The 21,282-nt window shown below is 39.7% G+C and overlaps 3 protein-coding genes across 4 annotated transcripts; all 3 read right to left on the reverse strand.

Moving 5' to 3' along the window:
- Positions 1–36: 36 nt before the first annotated feature.
- entpd4 (ectonucleoside triphosphate diphosphohydrolase 4) lies at positions 37–6,821 on the reverse strand. 2 transcript variants are annotated; one of them, XM_068605268.1, is made up of 13 exons: positions 6,487–6,821; positions 5,952–6,079; positions 5,630–5,827; positions 5,341–5,546; positions 5,002–5,152; positions 4,723–4,826; positions 4,359–4,418; positions 4,090–4,220; positions 2,732–2,898; positions 2,309–2,633; positions 2,054–2,139; positions 1,803–1,964; positions 37–1,194 (listed from the first exon to the last, which is right to left on the reverse strand). In XM_068605268.1, exons 2-13 carry the CDS (start codon positions 5,957–5,959, stop codon positions 954–956), a joined length of 1,839 nt encoding a protein of 612 aa, XP_068461369.1. In that variant the 5' UTR covers positions 5,960–6,079; positions 6,487–6,821; the 3' UTR covers positions 37–953. The 2 variants fall into 2 exon arrangements, with proteins under 2 accessions (XP_068461369.1, XP_068461368.1); XM_068605267.1 differs by having other exon boundaries at positions 4,066–4,220; positions 6,487–6,820.
- Positions 6,822–6,854: 33 nt separating this feature from the next.
- Positions 6,855–12,206, reverse strand: si:ch211-214j8.12 (uncharacterized protein LOC100000539 homolog). The gene is made up of 5 exons (XM_068605266.1): positions 12,129–12,206; positions 10,815–11,084; positions 10,309–10,475; positions 8,260–9,413; positions 6,855–7,638 (listed from the first exon to the last, which is right to left on the reverse strand). The coding sequence occupies exons 2-5, from the start codon at positions 11,062–11,064 to the stop codon at positions 7,245–7,247; spliced, it is 1,965 nt and encodes a 654-aa protein (XP_068461367.1). The 5' UTR covers positions 11,065–11,084; positions 12,129–12,206; the 3' UTR covers positions 6,855–7,244.
- Positions 12,207–13,834: 1,628 nt separating this feature from the next.
- gda (guanine deaminase) lies at positions 13,835–21,074 on the reverse strand. Its single transcript, XM_068605269.1, has 14 exons — positions 20,925–21,074; positions 20,157–20,245; positions 19,858–20,029; positions 19,624–19,711; positions 17,460–17,565; positions 16,589–16,616; positions 16,369–16,476; positions 16,007–16,114; positions 15,825–15,922; positions 15,598–15,665; positions 15,006–15,152; positions 14,659–14,777; positions 14,525–14,552; positions 13,835–14,424 (listed from the first exon to the last, which is right to left on the reverse strand). The coding sequence occupies exons 1-14, from the start codon at positions 21,051–21,053 to the stop codon at positions 14,348–14,350; spliced, it is 1,365 nt and encodes a 454-aa protein (XP_068461370.1). The 5' UTR covers positions 21,054–21,074; the 3' UTR covers positions 13,835–14,347.
- Between the last annotated feature and the right edge of the window lie 208 nt (positions 21,075–21,282).

The raw sequence follows: 21,282 nt of genomic DNA on the forward strand, positions 1-21,282 counted from the left end.
GATCTTGTCTTCATGAAATAAACAGCCAGACAAATATACCATAAAAACTTTATTACTGAATTGTGACAACACTTATTTCGCATCCATCTGTGCAAACATTTCCCTATAGATCGATTTGTTATAAATAACGGGGCATGTGCTATCATTTACAATCCCCTGACAGCAGTGATATGACAGCTTCTGAAAATGAAGTCCAACATAAATATATGCAAAGCTATCTAACTTTAAAGTCAGGTGACCCAACAAAAGAATTTCAGCAAGGCTTTAAGAGAGACCGATACTCTTGACAAAAGAAAAGATGTGTTTTGGACAGTTCCACAACAGTGACAAGACATGTATTGCACTAGTATAGCTCTTAGCTAATTGTCTTGTTGAGACATCACAATTTGAGAGACGCACAAAAAAAAAAAAAAGCATTCCAGCTTGGAAGTGCATCTCGAGTGCTCCTTCCACCAATTATAATTCGCATTGCATTTGAGGTTCCTGTAAAGAGCGATTGCATGTACCATTTACCAAATTTGAAAAGAAAGAAAGATGTAATCATAGCAATACAAGGCAGAAAGAAAGGCAAATGTCCAAGGTTTCCAACTTTGTGAAATTCAAAGTATAGACTATATTTTAATTTGGGTATGGATGAGTTGATAGTGAACAAAGTACCGTTATGTTTGTCATAATTTAAAAATAAAAAAAGATACCTGGAGACAAGAACAGGCAAAAATGTCTAAAAAAAGACATGTCATCCGGAAAGAACTTTAACAAAAATATTTCCATGCTTCAAGTAAGCCTGAAGACTCATGTATAATCTTCCTATATGTCCAATTCTTAATAGCCTCTCCGTTTCAACTCGTACAAAGATTTTCAGGGCAGCAGACTTTAAAAGTTCACCGAACAAGCAGATGACCTCAGAGAGAAAAATAGATTGGCTTTGGAAAGTCAGACATGCTTTCCAGACTTTACACTCTAAAAGGTTTAGAGAGGTTGAGAGGGAGTGTGGGTGAGCCAAGGCCCTCTTCCAACCACGGCACAGAGGAAGGGGTGTTGCGCCGATGGATGCGGCGGAGTCGCAGTAAGTACAGCATAATAGACAACAGCACAACGAAGAAACAAGCCAGGAATAAGTAGTGGTTGTTGACAAAGGAGAAGCTGTGCCGCCAGTGAGAGTGCACTCCTTTCAGACTTTCCTGAGGGATGTCCCTGAAAGACGAAAAAAAAAAAACCTACTTTGAAAAAACAAATACTGTGTATGTAAAAAAAAACAGAGAAAGTTTGACTTGGTATATAGATTCTTGGAAGCATAATTTAAATGTATGCAGAAGAACACGTGATAAGAATCAAACCCAATTGTATTCAAAGTAAGCTGGATCAGGAGCCAATAGTCCATTATTAATCACCAAGATCATGAGATAGATGACAGATACCGGTTTTGTTGGATAATCCCTCTAATAATTTTTCCCGTTCGGTTTAATATACGATTTGTCATTAAGTATAGGTTTTGACAGAGTTTTGTTTCACAGTTAGCATATGATTTAGACCAATAACCTTCCTCAGTTTTAGCTTAAAGTATCCCCAGCTGCTAAATGCAGTAGAAAAGCCACCTTCTCTGTAATATTGCCGCAATGCCGTCCCCAAGCCAATCCTGGGTACCAATCATTGTTTAAATTCTCCATTTATGTTTCAAATTAGAACATGTTGTTGTCAAAGATAGCTCTGAATATGATCCAATTATGACAAGAACAAGTTATAACTAAAGTTGCATGAGTAAAGTAACAAACAAGGAAAATGTGAGATAAGATCCATCTTACCTCAAAGGCAGAAACCGTGTTCTGTAAAGAATAGCACCAAGAGTCCATTGGACCTCCTTATCATAGACCAATAGGGCAGTCCTCAGGTGTTTATAATTGGCTGGAAAAGAGAAGCCTGAGTGCAATACTTCATACATCCATGCTGATTTAAAACACTGGTACCTGCAGGCAGGAAAATAAAAACATCATAAACAATCCTTTTGTTCTGTAATGAACCACCCAGAACAGTTTGAAAATCCTGTGTGTCTTACTTTAGTCTGTGATGGTCAGCATGTGAGGCATACAAGCCAGAGTCAAAGCGCTCCCTCAGAGTCTTCCACTGGGTGGAACAGTAACTCTGTGAAAGTTATACGACAACATCAGGAGAGTTTCTAGTGGTAAGACATCAATAAACAAGACCATAACCTTTGCTGTTCTCAAATAATTAGGGAATAAGAGGTTACATATTGAGGGTTTATCTGGAATGCTTTGTAGGAGTACATGTATAATGTATATGTAGCATATACCTTGGCAGCCTGGGCATATTTGGAAGCGTTATAATCCCCTCCCATGCGCAGTACATCCTCAGTGCAGTAGTAGAACTCAGAGAACCCGTAGAACTGACTGTTGATGTAGTCGATGGTTGGCTGGTAGATGCCGCTGAGGGAGGTTAAGGTCTCATTGGTGCGGTTGAGGAACAGCTGGAGAATCTGTCTACACTGGTCAAAGTCTCCTGTGCCTCGCAGATACAGCTTCTTTGTGGATGGACCAATTTCATCCTGCAGGTCTGCAGGTAGACAAGGGTCCGGGAGGGGAGACTCTGCTGTCTCACCCATATTCTGACCCAACAGCCTGCAGAAATCAGTAATACAGTGTAAGTAAACATAATACTCTGTACTGACTGGGATATTCATTTACAAAAAAAAAGAAAAGATGTCTGTCGCTCTCACTTGTTTCGCGTGGCAGTATTTCTAATGACACTCTCCTCATATCTTTTCCGTGCTGCATTTCCTCCAAAACCCAGAAAGGTGGACACATAAACGCGATAAACATGCTCTGTGCGATGTGCATCGCACCCCAAGTTGAACTCGGCGAGTAAGTTTTTGGCAACTTCCTCCTAGGGAAAAAGAAAAAAAATGAGCCTGGGAATGATAACACACTCATAATATTAAAATTTGGTGAAAATAAACATTAATATTTTGCATTTAACAGAAGCTGAAACTATCCGACAAGATGCGGTGAAAATCCAATCGAGCATCTGGTGGTGTAAAGAAAATACACTGTGCCTCATCCATCAACTGTTCTTGATAAGAAATATCTTCTTAAAACTCATTTACGCCCATTAACCAATGTTTTCTCATTTGATAACTATGCATCCACGCACAATCAAGAGCACACTTACGCACTTGATTTCCGACAAATGTGTGCAAAATAATGTTATTTAATTCTGCAGTAAAAAATATAAATTACTTTAAAATGTTTAAATAAGTATTTTAATTAAAGTGAAAACCTCTCATAGATGATAGTCCACTGTATTTTACAAATCATTAAGGTCTTTTAAATCAAATAAACATTACACTTCAAACCTGAACAAGTAATAACAGCACATGTTTTTGTCGTTATTTTATATCTACTACTGATGTTATTAAATGTGCATAAGAAAAACATTTTCTTTTTATATTTGGAGTCCCTCTTTAGACTATTACATTATGTGTATGCACAAGGCCCTTGTCTGGGAATTGGCAGGGCGTTTACTTTTGCTGATGAGAATTAAATGGAACACTCATTCAATTTATGAGAACCGAATTATAAGCACACAGATACAAGTCTTTATGTGGTTAAAGAACTCATCATTAATCTGGCCTTTCTTGGAAAACTTCTCCAGAGCAAATTTAAGGGAAAAAAATCATATGAAGGAAGATATTGGTGAATGAGGCCAATGAGAGCAAAAAGGACAATTACTGTATGCCAAACCTGCTTATCTAGGTGCGTCTCTAACAACACAAATAAATAATCTTGATATGGGACCTCCATTGCATTTTATGGTCACTACGTTAATGACTTAATGTTTTCCGTCCAAAAAATCCTACTGTGGAGTCATGCAACAGGCTTACAGTATGCCTTCAATAGTGATGAATGGAGAGCAGACCATCTCCACGGGACAAAAATGGTGCACACAGGGTTTTACCAGGGAATGACAGAAGTTGAAAGGAGGGAGAAGAACAAAGGGTGAGTGACAAAACCCAAAGACAACACAAGAACAGAATTGGTTGTGTATAATGACCTGCTGTGGAGAAGCAAAGCTTACAGTTTTCGGCACTTCATATGCAATCTGTGTGGAGACACCACCCATGTCCAGGACCCCGGCAGTCCTTTTCCTCATCAGCGCCTCCTGTTGATCACTGCCTGGGACATGAACCTCGACGACAGCTTCGCCATCTTGAAAGAATGACAGAAGAGAGGCGATAGAGTCAGGCAGAGCCGGGATATCATGTGAATCAATGACATACTGCTGTGTGAAAAAAGTTATTTTTTAAAAATTGGACACTGTTGAAATACTACTTGCGTGGGTCCTACCATTGTGCACATGGTTAAACCTTCCGAGGACAAAGTTTATTCCAATCCATGCATAGACACCTGAAGCAAATGATTACAAATTGTTATGTTAATATATACACTTTAACCAGCCTCTTCAATCATGCACTACTTTTAAACCAGGGCCTATCAATGATAATTTGTTTCCCACGTTAATTTGCCTTGAAAATCTTTCAACGTCAATGACGACGCGGTAAAGTCAATCTATGGCATCGTATTGAATATGTTACAATACAAATGTTTGATAAAGTCCTGAAAATAAAATAAAGCCGTTGCGATGCCAAATATTTGAACTCAGCATACTCATTTTCATTCAAATATCAATTCTATTATCCTTTTTATTTACCTTCCTGTTTTCCAGAAATCACTTCCACGTGTGAATCAGAGAAGAGAAAGTTGAAGTGGACTGGGATGTCGGTACGCAAATCCTCAAGAAGTGCTTCTTGTTGACTGAGATTAAACAATCACAAAAACGGCCTCATAAGACATATGGCATGTATAACATTAATGCTTCTCTCTTTAAGGTGCAACATTGTTTAGACCTGCTGAATGAACATTTCTTGCAACTATATTTATATTTGGGGCTTCTGGAAGTAGTGCGGGTAACATTATGACCAGACTGTACCTTTCAGGAAGGATTCTCATTCCAGCTGTACAAAGGATGTACAAGGGAGTTTCTTGGTGCTTATTTTTGGGAATATGTTGGGATGCAAAGCTCAGCAGTGGATATATATAGTCACTGGCTTTCTCAGGTGTTTTAGCCAATTCAGAGATACCTAAAAGAAAAAACACAAGGACCAAAAAGATATCTCATAGTGGGTAAACAACAAGCTAGAATGTAAGGATTTTTTTTACATTATATTTCATTAATTGAGAATCTTTAAACAAACAGTGCTAATTATTGAATAATACTCATGTCCTCTACTTTAAATACCGTATTAACGAGAAACCTGGCGTATCTTACCTGGTTTGATCTTCATGACCACTGGTTTGCGGTGTTGATCTCTCATTTGCCGAATGTCCAGCAGTTCATGGGGATTACCATTATGCCGAGGCCAACAGTACACAAATACCCTGGAGCCACTGCTGCCACAGTCCACCACCAGGCCATAGTTCAGGTTGGGGTTACTTGTATCTGTTGCATCCACATCATTCACCTTTGCCAAGTGCCTATTGAACAACACAAAATTGTTAGGTCAATATTGCCTGTGTCCATCATAACAAAAACACTGAGCAGATGTTGAACAGTTTACCTGTGGAAGTGACTTTCTTCTCTGATCCAGCTGGCATGCCCCTTTCCAGTGACAAGCAGCAGGTAGAGCAGTCCTATGAGGCACAGGACCAGGCCGATGAAAAGCAGCTGTCTGAGGGAAGGTACCAAGAGCCGAGGAAGAACCTGGGACGAGAGGCTGAAATGCCATGGTGCTGGGAAAAGGCACGAGAAGCTGATCCTGTCAACAGATGTAAGAGAAGAGAGCCTGAGCAACATATGTTTACAATTACAGTAACCCAAATAGAAGATATGATACGAGTTCAAGAATCAATCCCCATCCCCATAAATGACAGCAAACCAACCTTCCCATGATGTAGATCGTCTTCTACTTGTTAGTGTATTTAAATTGTAAATCAAGAATCAGTCTGCTGCAGATTGGAGCTGGCTTGTTCCTCGGCTCCATCCCATGTCCCCTACTTGTCATCGTGACCTTTCAGGGCACAAAATTGAACATTTTAACGTCTTTTAAGATGACTTCAGAGGTCTTGAATGAGAAAACAGCCCAAAGTTGGACGAAACGAAGGGAGTAAGGATATATTGAGTTACAACACTAATTTGTTGGAATATATTGATACGTATCGCTGCTGTAACGGTCGATTTTAAACGAAGTAAAACTGAGACAAATTGAAGGGACGACAGGGCAAGACCATTGTTAAAAAGAAAGAAGTAACGTTAGCGAACGTTTACAGACTTCTGTGGATATCTACGTCGACGTAACGTGACGTGCTCGGCTGTAGGGTTTAGCTAAAGGAGCAGGATTTCACACCACGTTACGAACCGTCAGTGTCAACGCAGTGGAGTCATATGTACGTGGCCTTTCAATCGTTTCATACTTACTAGCAAACATATGTAAATCCCCCTTTTCTGGAAAAACGTTACATTTCGGTGCGCCCAGATGCTAACCGCTGGGTAATGCTGAGCCCGTATGTGGCAGGTCTCCGGTGAGTGACGTGGTTGTCGCGGCCACGGTGCGTTTGATTTTGACTCCACGTTGCCCGGATAACAAGTTGTGGAACCGAATGCAGCAGGACAGCCTAAACCGCCCCCTCATTATTCTTCGTGTTCTTCTAATAGCGGGTTACAACAATGACGACGGGGCATTACCGCCACCTACTGGCTGTAATGTGAGCCAGGCGTGAACAACTTCACAAGTCATCAAGTCTGGGTTGTTTCAAAAAAACATTAAAATAGATAGAAATCTGGGTACCCTTTGCTCAGTCTACATCAAATATTCAATATTGTAGTATATCTAGAAAAACAGTATAGTCAAATATGTATTTAATACACAATAGAGAAACTACAATTCATTCAAGGCCCACAGCAAAGACATGTTTGGATTTGAGACAAGTATTAAGAATATATTGCAGTTTGTCAGTAAAAGAAAACTGTTTATAAAATCAATGTTTAGCATACAATAGGACTTAAAAAAAAACAAATTTATAGAGTTGTAGTCATACAAGATGTGGTACTGCTGTATTGGCATGGTAAAAGGTGTGCATTGTATTTCTATCGGAATAATTTAAAGCATGATTCATACACCGTCACATCCACCTTCACCAGTGTTGCTTCTGTATTGGAAGCTGCTCGTCTCTTTACTACAACCAGACAACTTGGACTTTACTAGACTTCTTGCAGTTCAACCACTCAAGCTTACTGATCTGCCAGCAGTAACTCACATCTACAAAATTGAGTCTCTTGCTGCGTTGCATTAAACTTTTCACTGTTATCATCTTCACATCAGTGCGCGGCAGGTCAATACGCTGTAACCGTCCAAGTGGCATGGGAGGTGAGTTCACGGAATCCGCAAAAAGATACTGGTTCAAGACCAATACGTGCAGTGCATCCTGTAAAACGCAGTTCAGAGTGCAGGGCAGGGAGACCAGTGAAAGCTTCTCCAGTAAAGGAGAACCAGTCAGGAGACACTTAAGCACCCTTCTTAGGGACATCCAGGACATAACCGGCTTCTTTTGGCTGTGTTCATAGGAGAAACTTTAGACAAAGGGATAGACAAAGAGATGGGTTATTAGTTGTTGATCATAGTTTACCTAAAGACCTTTATCAAATTATATATATATATATATATATATATATATATATATATATATATATATATGTATATATATATATATATATATATATATATATATATATATATATATATATATATATATATATATAATATTTAAATTTAATTAAATGTAACCTGATAGGAAATACAGAATTATTAGCATGTAAATGTAATGTGACAGAAAGACAGCCTTGATAAAAGCTCAACAAAAGAGTCTTAGTGTAGATACTAACTAAAACTGACTGGAATAATGTCCCTGTTCATTTTAGAATACAGATGTGCTGGTATTAAATAGTGCAGAAATTACTACATAAATTGTTTTTTAGAAGAAAACAAAATACACAGCATTGTATCATAGTATCATAGATAAGATATGTGTTAGGCTTTTGAGAAATACCATGATTTCACATGCAAGGCACAGCGTAGCTTTTCAAAGACATGATTACATATGCCGTCTGAGAAGCAAACTGTAAATTCACCATCTCGCAAACAAGTGCCATTAGTTCCTAGTGTACTACATAGTGTATTAAGAGTGGCCTTACTTGAGTGTGAGAGAGCAGAGGTCAGCCAGCTGTGGAAGATCTGGTTCGTCTCCCTGTACACCCTCGTCTTCTGCTCCCTGTGGGGTGGTGGGAGGCTCGGCAGAGATGAGCAGGTCTTTGAGTCTGGGACAAGTCTTGATGACCTCCAGTAGAGGAGTGTGGGGGCTGGTTTTCACCCCCTCCAGGGTGAGAGAGACCAATGAGGAGCCTGTAACTTGCAAGGCAGGAAGGAGATCCACCAGATGGCCGGGGTAGTGTACTGAGAGGCTCCGCAGCTGTCCTGACCACAACTGGAGGCCTGCGGCTAACTGAGACCCCTGGCTTCTACCTCTTGTATTTTCTAAAGGATCAACGTTCACAGATATGGAGTAAATGTTTGGACATGCACAACTAAAACTGTCCAAAGAGTCACATGATAAACCCTTGACGTCCTTTAGGAGCAGGAGCAGGCGTTCATCACCTGGCAAATCTCTTCCTCTCTTTTTATCCTCAGTTTGGTTCTGAGAGCAATTTGGCCCTTCATCTCTAATTGCATCTTCCTCACTCTCACTACCATACCCATCCCACAATATATTTCCCTTCCCCTCGTCTTCACCTCCTGCTCCTTCTTTCTTTTTGTTGTCCATGCCTTGCCTGAGCCTCCACTCCCTCCACACCTCCCCCAGCCTTGGAACTCCTTTCCTGTCAGTGAACTCATCTGTTTGGTCAAACTGTCTCTGCTGGATGAGACAGCAGGCCTGCACAAGGCCCTCAAGGGCCACTCTTTCTAGCCTGGGTAGAGAGAGAAGGAGGTAGGCGGCTGCCGCCACAGAGTCTCCCTCTTGTTCCCCAAACCCAATATCCAAAGCCAGCAGACTGCTGAGAGGGAGAGGAGACAGAGGTGCAGAGCAAGACGAGGAAATATAAGACTGGGAGGCCAAAAATGAACCCCCACCTCCAAGAGGAAGAAGAGCAGCAGCGGAAAGTACATGACAGCGGGATATGTCGAGATGGCACAGCAAACGACAGCAATGGGCAATCGTCTTGATTACACTACTGTCACAAGGTGTACCAGCCAAAGAGAGCGAGCGCAGGGCTGGAAGACAGCCAAGGGTCTCAGACAGGACCTTTGAGGGCAGCTGCTGGCCTCCAGATAGGTCCAGGCTCTTCAGACCCTGAGAGAAAAAGGAGAACATACTGTAAAAAGACATTAAGGAATTAAAAACCAGGACAAAAGATATTAAAAGAACAGAATAACTTTTACTGTGCTTAAGTAGTATTTGAAGCCCGGACAATATTGGCCAAATACACAAACAATAAACTAAAAGCATATACGATGTGGATTCATGCATGTTGGAGCCAAAATGGGGTTTATTATTTGAGGGAAGCACTGGGTGAATGTAGTTTCTTTATTTGAACACAGGGTGGCACATTCACTTTAAGAGGGCATGAAAGGAAGTGCCAGGTGATGGGAACAGGTGTGTGTGGATGGGAAGCGCAATAGTTTTTTTTACCGTGCTCGTGTCAACCTGCTGATGTGTTCTCATGGATTAAATGAGCAAATGATACACATCGACCTGGACATTGAATTTGTTCATGCCAGAACACGCGTCCGAACGTGTTCTCCCGTTCACCCACCTAGTGGCTCTAACCCGAAAAATTGGTTAAGGTTTGTGCCTCTATAAAAGTAAAAAACTATTGTGTAATAATAAACCCCATTTTGGCTCCAACGATGCATTTAGTTTATTGTTTGTGAATTTAGCCAATATTGCCCCTGCCCCCTCCCAATCCGTCCGTCCGTGAAAAACAATTACATTATAAAAAAGCTATAACTTTTAATTATAACAAAGTGTTTTTTGAATTATAAAATAGCAAAAACTTTTTGATTCTGTTTCGGCCACCAAAGAAGGCTTAGGAGGCCCTGATGGCCCACCACTAGTATTTTCTCCGGTGTAATAATTTGCCAAAAATGGATAAGATTCATACCAGTAAGTGAACAATATATAAAGTCAGACATATTTCTCTCTTACAATACTTGATCTACCTTTTATGCAGCTGATTTTATCTGACCTGGCAGCGTGCAGCAATGTGGGCACAGAGGGCGGAGGTGACCAAACCAGGACACCTTTCCAGAGACAGGCAACGAAGTTGGGGGACTAGCATGAGGTGGAGGGCTGCACGGGACATCTGCTTTCTGGTGCACAGAAGCCACAGCAGCTCCTCAACCAGAGCACCCGCTAAATGGGAAGTGAAAGATAGAAACAAAAACAGACATGAATTAGAAGTGATCAATTACAATGTAAATCACTTAATTAGAAAGTAGAGTTATAAAAGGCACACGTGTGAAATTACATGGCAAACATCTGCAGCCCCGTATTCAACCTCTGACTCAGCACAAGATTAAAAATATAGAATTCTAGTTATTCCCAGACTTTAATTTCCATATACATTGTGGGAATTTTACTGAATTTAGCAGTGAATCTTATGGTGCTAAACTTCACATGGTTCACGGACACGTCAATTGTAAGACAAGAACATTGTATAGTTGTCTGTTCAATAAGCCCTGACACACTCACGCAGTAAGTTGAAAGGCCCCATGATGTATCTGAATGTATATTGATCCAGGTAGTTATCGGCATAGTCCTTTGCCCACACTTCCTTCATGTTGTCTGCAAGGCTTCGCAGACAAAGACATGTCAGCGAAAGGACAAGACCATTTTCATCGGTCTTCCCGTGGCTCCCCATCCACTCCATATTCCTCATCCTCCTCCGCCTGGGCCGGGCCTTTGCCCCATCAGGTTCACCCAAAGCCCGAAATAGAGGCATGGCCAGACAGGAAGTGGGCTCTGTGTGATGGAAAGGTGATAGAAAGAGAAAAAACAAACATGGTTTTTACATTGCTTTTTTCTTTGCAAATTAGTGAATGACTGATTTCTTAACGCTTCTAAAGATAGAGTAATGAAAAAAAGTAAAAGTAAATTAACACAAACATTGTGCTATGTCCATATCGGGTAGGACAGGGGTGGCCTAACTTTTTTGACTGGGGGCCGTAAAGAAAAATACGTCACAAAAAGGCACTGGCCAAACAATAGTAAATGTGTAGTTTTCATTCAGTTACACTGCAAGTGAGTAAGTATATAGACCAGAAAATAACATACCATTACAAAAAATATACGGCTAAGCAGTTTAACGTTTGACATTGCAGGCATTTAGTGGTGCCCGCACATATTCCAGAGAGTTTCTGTATCTGCTGCTCTTAAAATGAATTGCATACTTTTGAAAACCCACTTCAAATAATATGACATTGATTGTAAATATGGAGATATGGCCAGTTAAAAAAAGGAAGTGAAATATTGGTTTCAGTTCATTGTCTAAGCACCCACTTAAGATTACAGTGCAAACGTAACATTTAAATTATATGTAAATATATTATTAAGATGTAACTAAACAAAACAGTCACCAAGTGGTTTATGTGCCAGTTCAGATATGATTTCAAAATTGTTGTCGATATCAAGCGTTTAGGATGTGCAATGTATTTAACGTTACAGTGTAACTTATTAGAAATATAATCAAGCCATATTCTAGGGAACAGAAAGGAGCTCTCATAAATCATGTTTCTCTGCCTCAGAGATAAATAATATAGAAGACAATTACTCATTCCGATTTGATGTTTACCGTTTTTAATCTTGTTGAATCTGAGACATTGAGATACTCAGCTGTGCAATAGTACTGAGACTAGTTACAAATAATTAAGGAGAAACAAACGAGACAGACCTAAAGAGAGGGAGATATGAGTGAGCTCACATTATCTGTTTACAATAGTACTATGAGTTACATTACTCAGTGTGGACGGTGTATTATCCAATTATGTATATTGCATTAAGACTTACCTGACAAATCAATTACGTATTGTACTTCAAATAATCCAATAAATAAATAAGGAATGTATAGCAGAAGAAGTAAGTTTGGCAACCTTTGCTCTTCTTGAATCTCAGCGACACTTCCTGACTCTACCGTGGGTGAAATTTGGGCCCCGAGTTTGGTCTCTAAGGCGGAATTTCCACTGGGTACGGATTACTGCCCAACGCATATTAATTAACATAATCGTGATTTCAATACTAAATCAGAATTTGAATAAACCACATGTTTTGACATTTTAATTGCTAAAGCGGTAGAGCAGTAATTTGCATAGTTTCCTCCTGAAAGATGTTACTCAGGGTATAAATACCCCATTTTCGAATGAAAAAGAGATACGTTCAAAGCCGAAATTCAGTTGTAAAAAAATGTTTCACCTTTCACATGCCATTTTTGAGATTATGTTGTCAGATAGAAGATGGTAAACAAATCTGATCATTTTTGTCTGTCATTCCCTAAAAGTAAAAATGGTCAATCCCTTTGGTTTTATGTTGCATGCACAAAAAATAGCAGACCTGGTTAACAGGGGAAAGATTGAAAAAGTATGGCTTCCTGTATTGTGAAGGTTAATTCCCCATTGTCAGAGATAACAGAAGATCATGACAATAGCCATTCTCATGTGTCTCTTCTGCTGTCCAGCCCTCTCAGCTGTCTGGCCCAGATGGCGAAGATCATTTATTAAAAAGGTTATAGACTGGTCTGTTAGTGAGCTGGAAGGTTCATTTGGAAATGTGTGCAAGATATTAAAGAGTTTCTTTGACATACACATTTTGGTCGAGAGTAATATGCTGTGATACAAGTTTTAGACATGTACATTCTCAAGACAAACATATATTCATCAATATGTCCACGGATTTCCCTTAATTCCCCAACATTCAGATAGTTGGCAATGGTAATGTAAACACATTAGTAAATAATCTCAGTAAGAAGTAAAACTTTGAATTGATTTAATCAAATTATATCATAAAACTGTATCAAAAATAAATCAGCTTCTGATAACAAGGCACCAAGGCATTTCTATATTCACTTCACACAATGAGTTAAATCTGGATGTGGCTTTTGAGGTAAAATCACTGTTACATTTTTGTTTAAAGTTTATTAAGTGATGCTGAAACTAAGAGAATGCTACTAAACACTTGGGTGCTTTTGTTATTTTAAACACCGGAGTGGAGTGTACAGTGTAAAAGCTGAAGGAGCTATGAGGCACTGCAGCTACACTGAGCTGCTCTACATCACCAGTCCTACTTACAGGGACTGCTCACTCCAAAATTTAAAAATACCAATTTGTCCTCCTAAATACAGTAGTATTTCTAACCCACTGGGTTGACTAGTTTTAAAAATGTCTGTCGTCGAGATGTCTGCCTTATCCCCATTATAATGTGACTACTTTATGTGTGTGTTTAGTTTAGTTTATTTCATTGGATATCTGTAAGTGTGGGATGCTGCTAATATGACAAAAAAAAATTCTCCTTGGAGATTAAGTACTTTTCATTCATACTCGGTACTCGGCTTGTGGTGCAAAAACAGGTAACTCAAGATAATCGACATACATCCACAATTTTGGATTTGGGGATAAACCATCCCTTTAACTTGACAGACAATTGTCTAGTTTCAATTTCTTGAAGCAGCATAATATGATATCAACATGCAATATAACATATGTTGTTGTCACACTATAAATCACCAGTACTTGTATATTAGTTAGTAAGAATTTGAAGTAAATATAACAAAAACTCTAAACATTGTGGACATGAACATGAAAAGTGATCTTAATAAGGTAAAAAGGCTGGTGCAGTAATATGTTTTAGTATATGCAAAAATGACAAACAAGTGCAACGTTAATAAATCCCTTATTTCCTGTTTTAAAGCCTAGTAATAATCCTTGAAGACTTAAAAAAAAAAAAACAGTCTGAGGAACATGACTGAAACTCATTTAAATCATGTTTGCTCTTTTGTCCTCTGTATCTAAGACTGAAATGTTAACGTGATAATTAATCTCCTACATATTTGTCTAAGTAATAAAGGACAATTGTGCCTTAGTGCAGTTTGTGCAACAGCAGGGCATTTCCCACTTAGCCTTCTTCAGGTGCATATCTTGTATATTTATCAGATTAACATGTATATTGTTTGTTAACTCCCTCTTCAAGCTGATTTTCCAGGGGGGGGTTCAGGTTGTCAGACGAGTGCAAAGCGTTTATTCTGTTGTTGGCTCTGTGAATGGCACCACCTTCCTCCCGGCCACAAACACCTCTGCGATGTTACGATCATCACCTGTCAAACAGAAAGTAACGGAGACACACATAAAGTAAATGGTTAGTGGCACTTTAGAGTCTGAAATGTTTGGTCAAATTGAACTGAAATTGTCACTCACCCAAATTTAAGAACTTTTCCAAAATAATCTGAAATTAAAGTGATAATACATTAGTGTTACACTAGGCTCAAATGATCTGCATTATTAAATTTGTGTGTAAATGTGTGTGAATAAATTAAGCCCCGACAACCAACCTTTGGTTCCTCACACTGGACCAGGTCGATAGGTCCGCCAGGAGCGGCTACATTCACCCTCAGGGCGTCAAAGTCTTTGCCTACTTCAAAGTTCCCAGTCTGGTCATCCAGGGACAAAGCTACGGACAAAATGCATCATAAAAGAAACTCTTGTATTCTCTACCCTACTGTAAAATTGCAATCAGTCATCATCAAAAATATCTCATTCCCATAGATAGATGATACATGTGTGTTGAATCAGGCATTTATGCTGCAAAGTGACTTCGGCGAGGCAAGAGACTCAAGCAAGACTGTCGGTGGATAATATGACTTCTACACAATGCCAACTCTTCCTCTAAGTGTTTTACCTTGGCTGCCTCCCAGTGTGGCCAGTCTGAACACCTCCTCAAAGGAAAGTGTTTTGTATTCTGGGTCCTGGATTGTCAAGACTTTGGAGGTGTCCAGAGTTCTCCTCACTGCATCCAGCATAGAGGCCGAGTAGCCCCCCGCCACGTCTGACACCACAATCACAGACCGGATGAGTCAAATTAATACAAGCATGCATGCAGACTTGCCTTCATCAACCAGCATTTTGTAATCAAATAAGCTTCACATTTTCCGATTTATTCTGATTTGAGGCTTGAAATAAAAAACAGCCACAACATCAGATGGTTTTTTTTTGTGTTAGTTTCAATTGGACTTTTAAACCAACAAAATCAAAGCAAAGTGATCTGCTCGCTGCCAGCTGTCCTGAATGCCAAATCTACAATTGCACTAATGAAAAACGCTGAAAAGCAGTAAAACCAAATATGTAACAATGTCTTCTTGGCACCTGATCTCACTACCTTGCATGCTTGGGGAAAGGATCTTCTGAAACAAAGCCAAATCATCAATGTACTGCTTCTTGAGAGTGTAACGCCTGTGGAAGTGAACATGCACACACAGTTTCTCTGCTCTCACCTGTTCCCAGCCCTAACTTCACTTTGTGTTTAAGGACATTGCGGACATTCAACAATCCACTGCACAACCTGCAAAGATATATAGAGCAAGAGAGAGATGGCAAAGGTTCAGTTGTTGCTTATCTTTACAATGGTATATTATATTATATTGCTTAAGAGCTGTTTTATTGTAAAATACGTATCATACAAATCTTCATGAGACTTCATAGCATTTGGTCAGTGACTTACGAAATGTTGGAATTGGGACAGTGAGACAAAGAGGCTCCTGTCTCTCTGAACTGAACCAATTCTTCATCACTGAGGTAGCAGCCATGAGCCATTACTGTCTGTGAATCATCATCGTCATCATCAGCATTTGTATTTTCTACAAGAGGTATACCTGTGAGTGTGCCAGCAGTGAGTGTCCTCACCTTGTCAGTGAGCAGGTTATGTTTGAGATAGACGTCTGTGTACGACTCTGATTCAGGAAACAGCTCTTTTACAAGGTTAATTTCCTCTACGTTTTCACTGATATGACTCTGGAAATAAACACACATGTCAGACGTTAAACAATTTTGTTATCTTTGCTCTATCCCATAGCATTAAAATCGAGCCTGTGGTGTTATGCTATTCTGAAATATTTTTTTCCCATTCTTCCCTGTCAGCCTTTGAGAATTGCAGGTGTGTGTATTAATTTCACTGCACAAAACCCCCACAGGTCCAACATTAAACGGTCTCTAGGGAAACGGGCGTCTGTGGACATAGCCTGGTGCGGTTGCCACAGTGAGCTCACCTGAATGTGCAGGTTGTTGTTCTTAGCGATTGCTCCTAGCTGTTCGAGCAAGGCTCCTGTGCAGGATGGAGCGAAGCGGGGAGTCACCACTGGTCTCACCAGAGGGTACTACTCACAAAACACCAGAGGAGACAGACATTTAAAAATCTTTTCAAAATACAGGCATACCTTGATTTTCTTTTCCTAATGTTGTTCTGTTTATTATGTCATAGAATCTTACCTTTTTGTTCAAGAGCTCTGCAATGAACCTTGAGGGAACAAAACAATGACTGTAACTCATTTGGCACAGCCACATGTTCCCTAAGCTTTAAATGTAAATGAAGGACAATTAAATCTGTGGAATTAACATTAAAATAATATGGTTGTATCTTTTGTGATGGCCATCTAGCTTTAGGCAGGGCCTGGGGTGCATGTGTGTGTGTTTGTGTTTTGCAGGTGCAGGCTAATCAGTGTGGCTAGGATCAGCTGGCCACATTGACCAAAGTGTATTTGAAGCTTGTCTGCTCCCTGTCGTGTTAGCGCCTTAAACAGCCGTGTGCAATTAATAGATGTTAGGTCCTGGTCTACAACCTTGTGTGTCTCCCGTCTGTGTTGCCACCCAGGAGCTGGGCTGTGAGTCTTTCCATAAAAATATGTAATTCAAAGGTGTATCTGCATTTATTAAAAGTAAAAAGACACGTGGCTCTTTTTTAAAAACAAACTCACGTTTAGTACAAATGGTGCTGTGCCTTGTGCAATAATCAACCTGTCAGAGTGGATTATATTTTTTTGTTAAAAAATGTTTTGTATCACTTAAAAACCAAGTGCTGTGAACATAGTTATTCACATATTAGTGTATAAACATTAAAAAAAACTGTAGTAGTAATACATTAACGGCAATATCGATGACAAATAGACATACATCATGGCAATATACATCTGTGTACATCTTAACTATCTGCAGCATATCTGTTGCTATTACATACTCCGATATACTGTAGGAGCTTTAAATGCTAAAATGGGAAAAACTGCATGTAATCAACAAACATTTTAATGTACATTGTGTACACTCTATAGGCCTTCCTAAAACCTGTTGAACTGTCAATACCCACCGACAGCTTTCTTCTTGAGATTCCTGAGTGGTCTCTTTGTAATGTTTTACAGAATTGTTCCTGTCCATACACACTTTACCCACAAAGGCACGCTGTCCAAAGTCATCTGCAAGAAAACATGGATGATGTAACAAGAGCTGTGAAATTAGTGTATTTGTTTTTTTTTTCAAAAGGAAGCTGTGTACTTTGCTTATTTGTGACATTTTGTTCATCTACTCATTTAACCCGCACACACACACCCCACACATGAAAAGTTATCATTTAAACATTCTTCACAGCCTTTTCTTAGAGCCACAGTAAAGGCAAAAACTACTTTGGTTTGATTTTAATTTTCAAATGGTTACAATCCCAGGTGATATCACCTATTTTGGCTGACTGCTGCTCTCATTACTGTGTGGGCGGGCATTGACTGTGCTTCATTGCATCCCTCTCACTCTCCTGTTAACTTTGTTTCACCTGGAACAAACTACCACACGTTCATTCTTATCGGGGCATACGCCAGCTTTGAATAGTTTAACCCACCTTCAACCTGATCAGATGTCTGATACACCTTTTTCACGAGATAATTGTTGGCTTGTCATAGCAGAAAAAGCCCATTTGATAACATCCAAAACAACTGCATCTGGTGGTGAGTCATTACTATAAATGATCAACTAAAATATTCTAAAAGGACAGAAAACTGATGATTTTTGTGATCACACAGGTGTGTACCACTCAGCTATGGCCAATGAAGGCATGTGAACCATTCATACTTTTGTTGATGTTCATACTTTTTAATTATTATCGACACTGTTGATTGGTGATATTTATATTAAGTGCAGATGGGAGAGGAAGGCATGCAAGTATAGTTAAGTATAGAAAAAGCGTTTTGCTTCAACATGTTTAGTGTGACAGATACTGTGCATAATCATCAGGTCTTTGTGCTACTGTGACCTAACATTTCCAGACAAATCATGCAGAAAAAATTACTGTGTGTGTGTGTGTGTGTGTGTGTGTGTGTGTGTGTGTATATATATGTATGTGTGTATGTGTATATGTATGTGTACTGTATGTACACATACATACAGTACATTTTGTATCTCAGGAAGGAATGAGTGACCTTGACTAAAAGAATGTCAGAAATATATACTCTGTATATACATACACCTTGAACTTTGGACCTTACAAGATCCTTCTTTCGGAAAAATATAGTACATTGGACATATATTGTTTTACATAACTAATAACTTTAACAAGCTAAAGGAGACATATATTATGTATACATTTTTAATGTCTGTTGGAAATGATCAAACACATATGCTTACGCTGAATAACAACACGGTTGCTCCAAAATGGACAAGACAAAGGTGAGGGTTCAAAGACCTTGATAACACAGAACGACTGTGGCTACAGCCAGTCAATTCAATTCAGTGTGTGTGTGTGTGTGTGTGTGTGTGTGTGTGTGTGTGTGTGTGTGTGTGTGTGTGTGTGTGTGTGTGTGTGTGTGTGTGTGTGTGTGTGTGTGTGTGTGTGTAGACTATTGCAAAACATAACACCATAATGATAAGGGCAAGGTGTAAAGGTTAACCAAATAACTGTTTCCAACCCAGTTGAGTGATCAAGAAGAACAGGTCCATTCTGACCTAAAATAGTTTTGAAAAACATATCGGCTGTCTGTTTGACAATAATGACATTTTGAAATTAGAATTAATGGGCTTAAGTCGATGTATTCTTCACGACATTTGAACAAACTAGTAAAGCCGGTATCACTGTGAGTTGCTGCTCTGCTTATGAATAATGACTAGATAGCTTGTGTATGTCAGACAAGACACGCTTACTAAGCAGCTCTCTCTTTGTACACTCTGTCACTGTGAATATAACCTGGCTATGTTAACAGAATTACATTTCCTAATTAGTTTTTCACCTTATAATCAAGAGCCTCCATTTCTTATCAATAGGGCAGAGCCATATTATGGCAACTCATGACCACCCGCAGGTCACCTGCTATGACATAATTATTCGAAACTGATGTTTACAGTATTATGGCCACACTTAAAGTGCAACTGTGTGTGTGTGTGTGTGTGTGTGTGTGTGTGTGTGTGTGTGTGTGTGTGTGTGTGTGTGTGTGTGTGTGTGTGTGTGTGTGCGTGTGTGTGTGCATGTATTTGCGTGTAGGACATCTTACTTGCAATCTGCCCCAACAAAAGAGAGGCATCTGTATGTATGGTAGCAAAGTAACATGCCGTAGTTGTTCCGTTTCTCAGGGTCCTTTTCTGTAAGTCATAGGGGTCTTTTTACAGGATTAAGACAACATTTAAATGTGCTGTCTCTTTTTTATGCACACTCCTCTGTGACTGATGCTGCTGAGCAACTGTAACCATTTTAAGAGCCACCTCTTTCACAACGCCAGACAACTCACCACAACTTGAGAGTAGACCCTGTGGGCAAACTGCAAGTCCTTGAATTGGGACTCCACGGGAAAGGTGTAGGTATTGAGCCACTGCAGTAAGGGCATGTCCAGTGCTGTTCCTGCATAGCTGTACTGGCATGCATGGATGTGGGTGTCCACCAGCCCTGGCATGAAGAACTCACTGCAGTGCAACAAGACACGGAAATGGTCAACACATATAGTGTTGTTTTCTAGGTATATCCAAGAACTGATGTATTATCGTGTACAATTTGTATGTATTCAGTAATTTATTTATAATTTCCACTCACTGTTGTGCCAGCTGAATGACTTCAGTCGGACTGAAACCAAAGGTCTGACACAGTCTGTCTAGCTCCGTGCCTCTCCCAGTGAAAGCAATCTGATGGCAAAATGTAAAATCAGAAAAAAAAGGAAGATTACAATAGTTGTGAGGGCTGAAAACATAGTACATATTTGTTTGTTTGTTTTTGTCTGCAGCATATGCTTATAAGGGCCAGCAGAGCAAGTAAAGTACATCATATTTAATGTTGCTTATTTCCATGTAGAAATCATATGCTGGTTAGGATCATAGGGGTAAGAACTGTGATTTCGCAGCAGCAATTACACAAACAATTGTTCTCCCAAAACCTTATTAAATTATGTATGTTATGTAAATCGCACGTTTGTGTCAATGCAGCTGGTGCTGAATCAGTTTTTACCCCTTTGATTCCAACCAGCAGATGGTTTCAACAATATTTACAGAACAACCAAATGCATGCAGATGTCTTATGAATTTTAATCCCTGCTGTTGTATTATAAGATAGTACCTAAGACGGGTTTTTTTTAAGTTGCTTATTTTTTGTAATCAGTTCGTCAAAACAACGGACAATTATTATATTATTATTATATACAGCTTCAGATAGCTATCAAATCAGCCTATTTCATGTTTTTAAACCAACGAACAGTAAAGTGTTTTTGTAAGAGCAAACCCAGAGCGCACACGTCCAAACCCATTCAAAGCAAAATAAACCTCAACACACTTTGGTCAGCTAAATCAGCTGTTAAAGCGTTTGACACACCTTTCCGTCTGTATCCACTCCCAGGAGCTCGTCTTCTAGGATCTGCAGCGCTGTTTGCTGGGTCGAGTGGATAAACGTCCCCCTGTAGACGCTCGCAATTCTGGTGGTGGGTCTATTCGAGTGTGCCATCCTTTCAATAGCTCAGTCGGCAGCACCGATATTTGCAGTTCACAGATCTCCACGGCGCAACAGAAAGCACGACTTAACTTAACACACCCAACAACCAATGAGAAGAAAGGGTGTGTTTCTATGCGTTTTCACTGCGGTCAAGTGAGCCATCATCTGCTGAAAGTTCGATCAAACCAGTCGGCGCTTAAATTGTATTGCTCGTTGATTCCTGGTGTTACGGTACGGGGTC

Source organism: Clinocottus analis, unplaced genomic scaffold (genome assembly GCF_023055335.1).
Source record: "Clinocottus analis isolate CAN_PGR_092001 unplaced genomic scaffold, fCliAna1.0.p SCAF_7, whole genome shotgun sequence".
NCBI classification, from domain to species: domain Eukaryota; kingdom Metazoa; phylum Chordata; class Actinopteri; order Perciformes; family Cottidae; genus Clinocottus; species Clinocottus analis.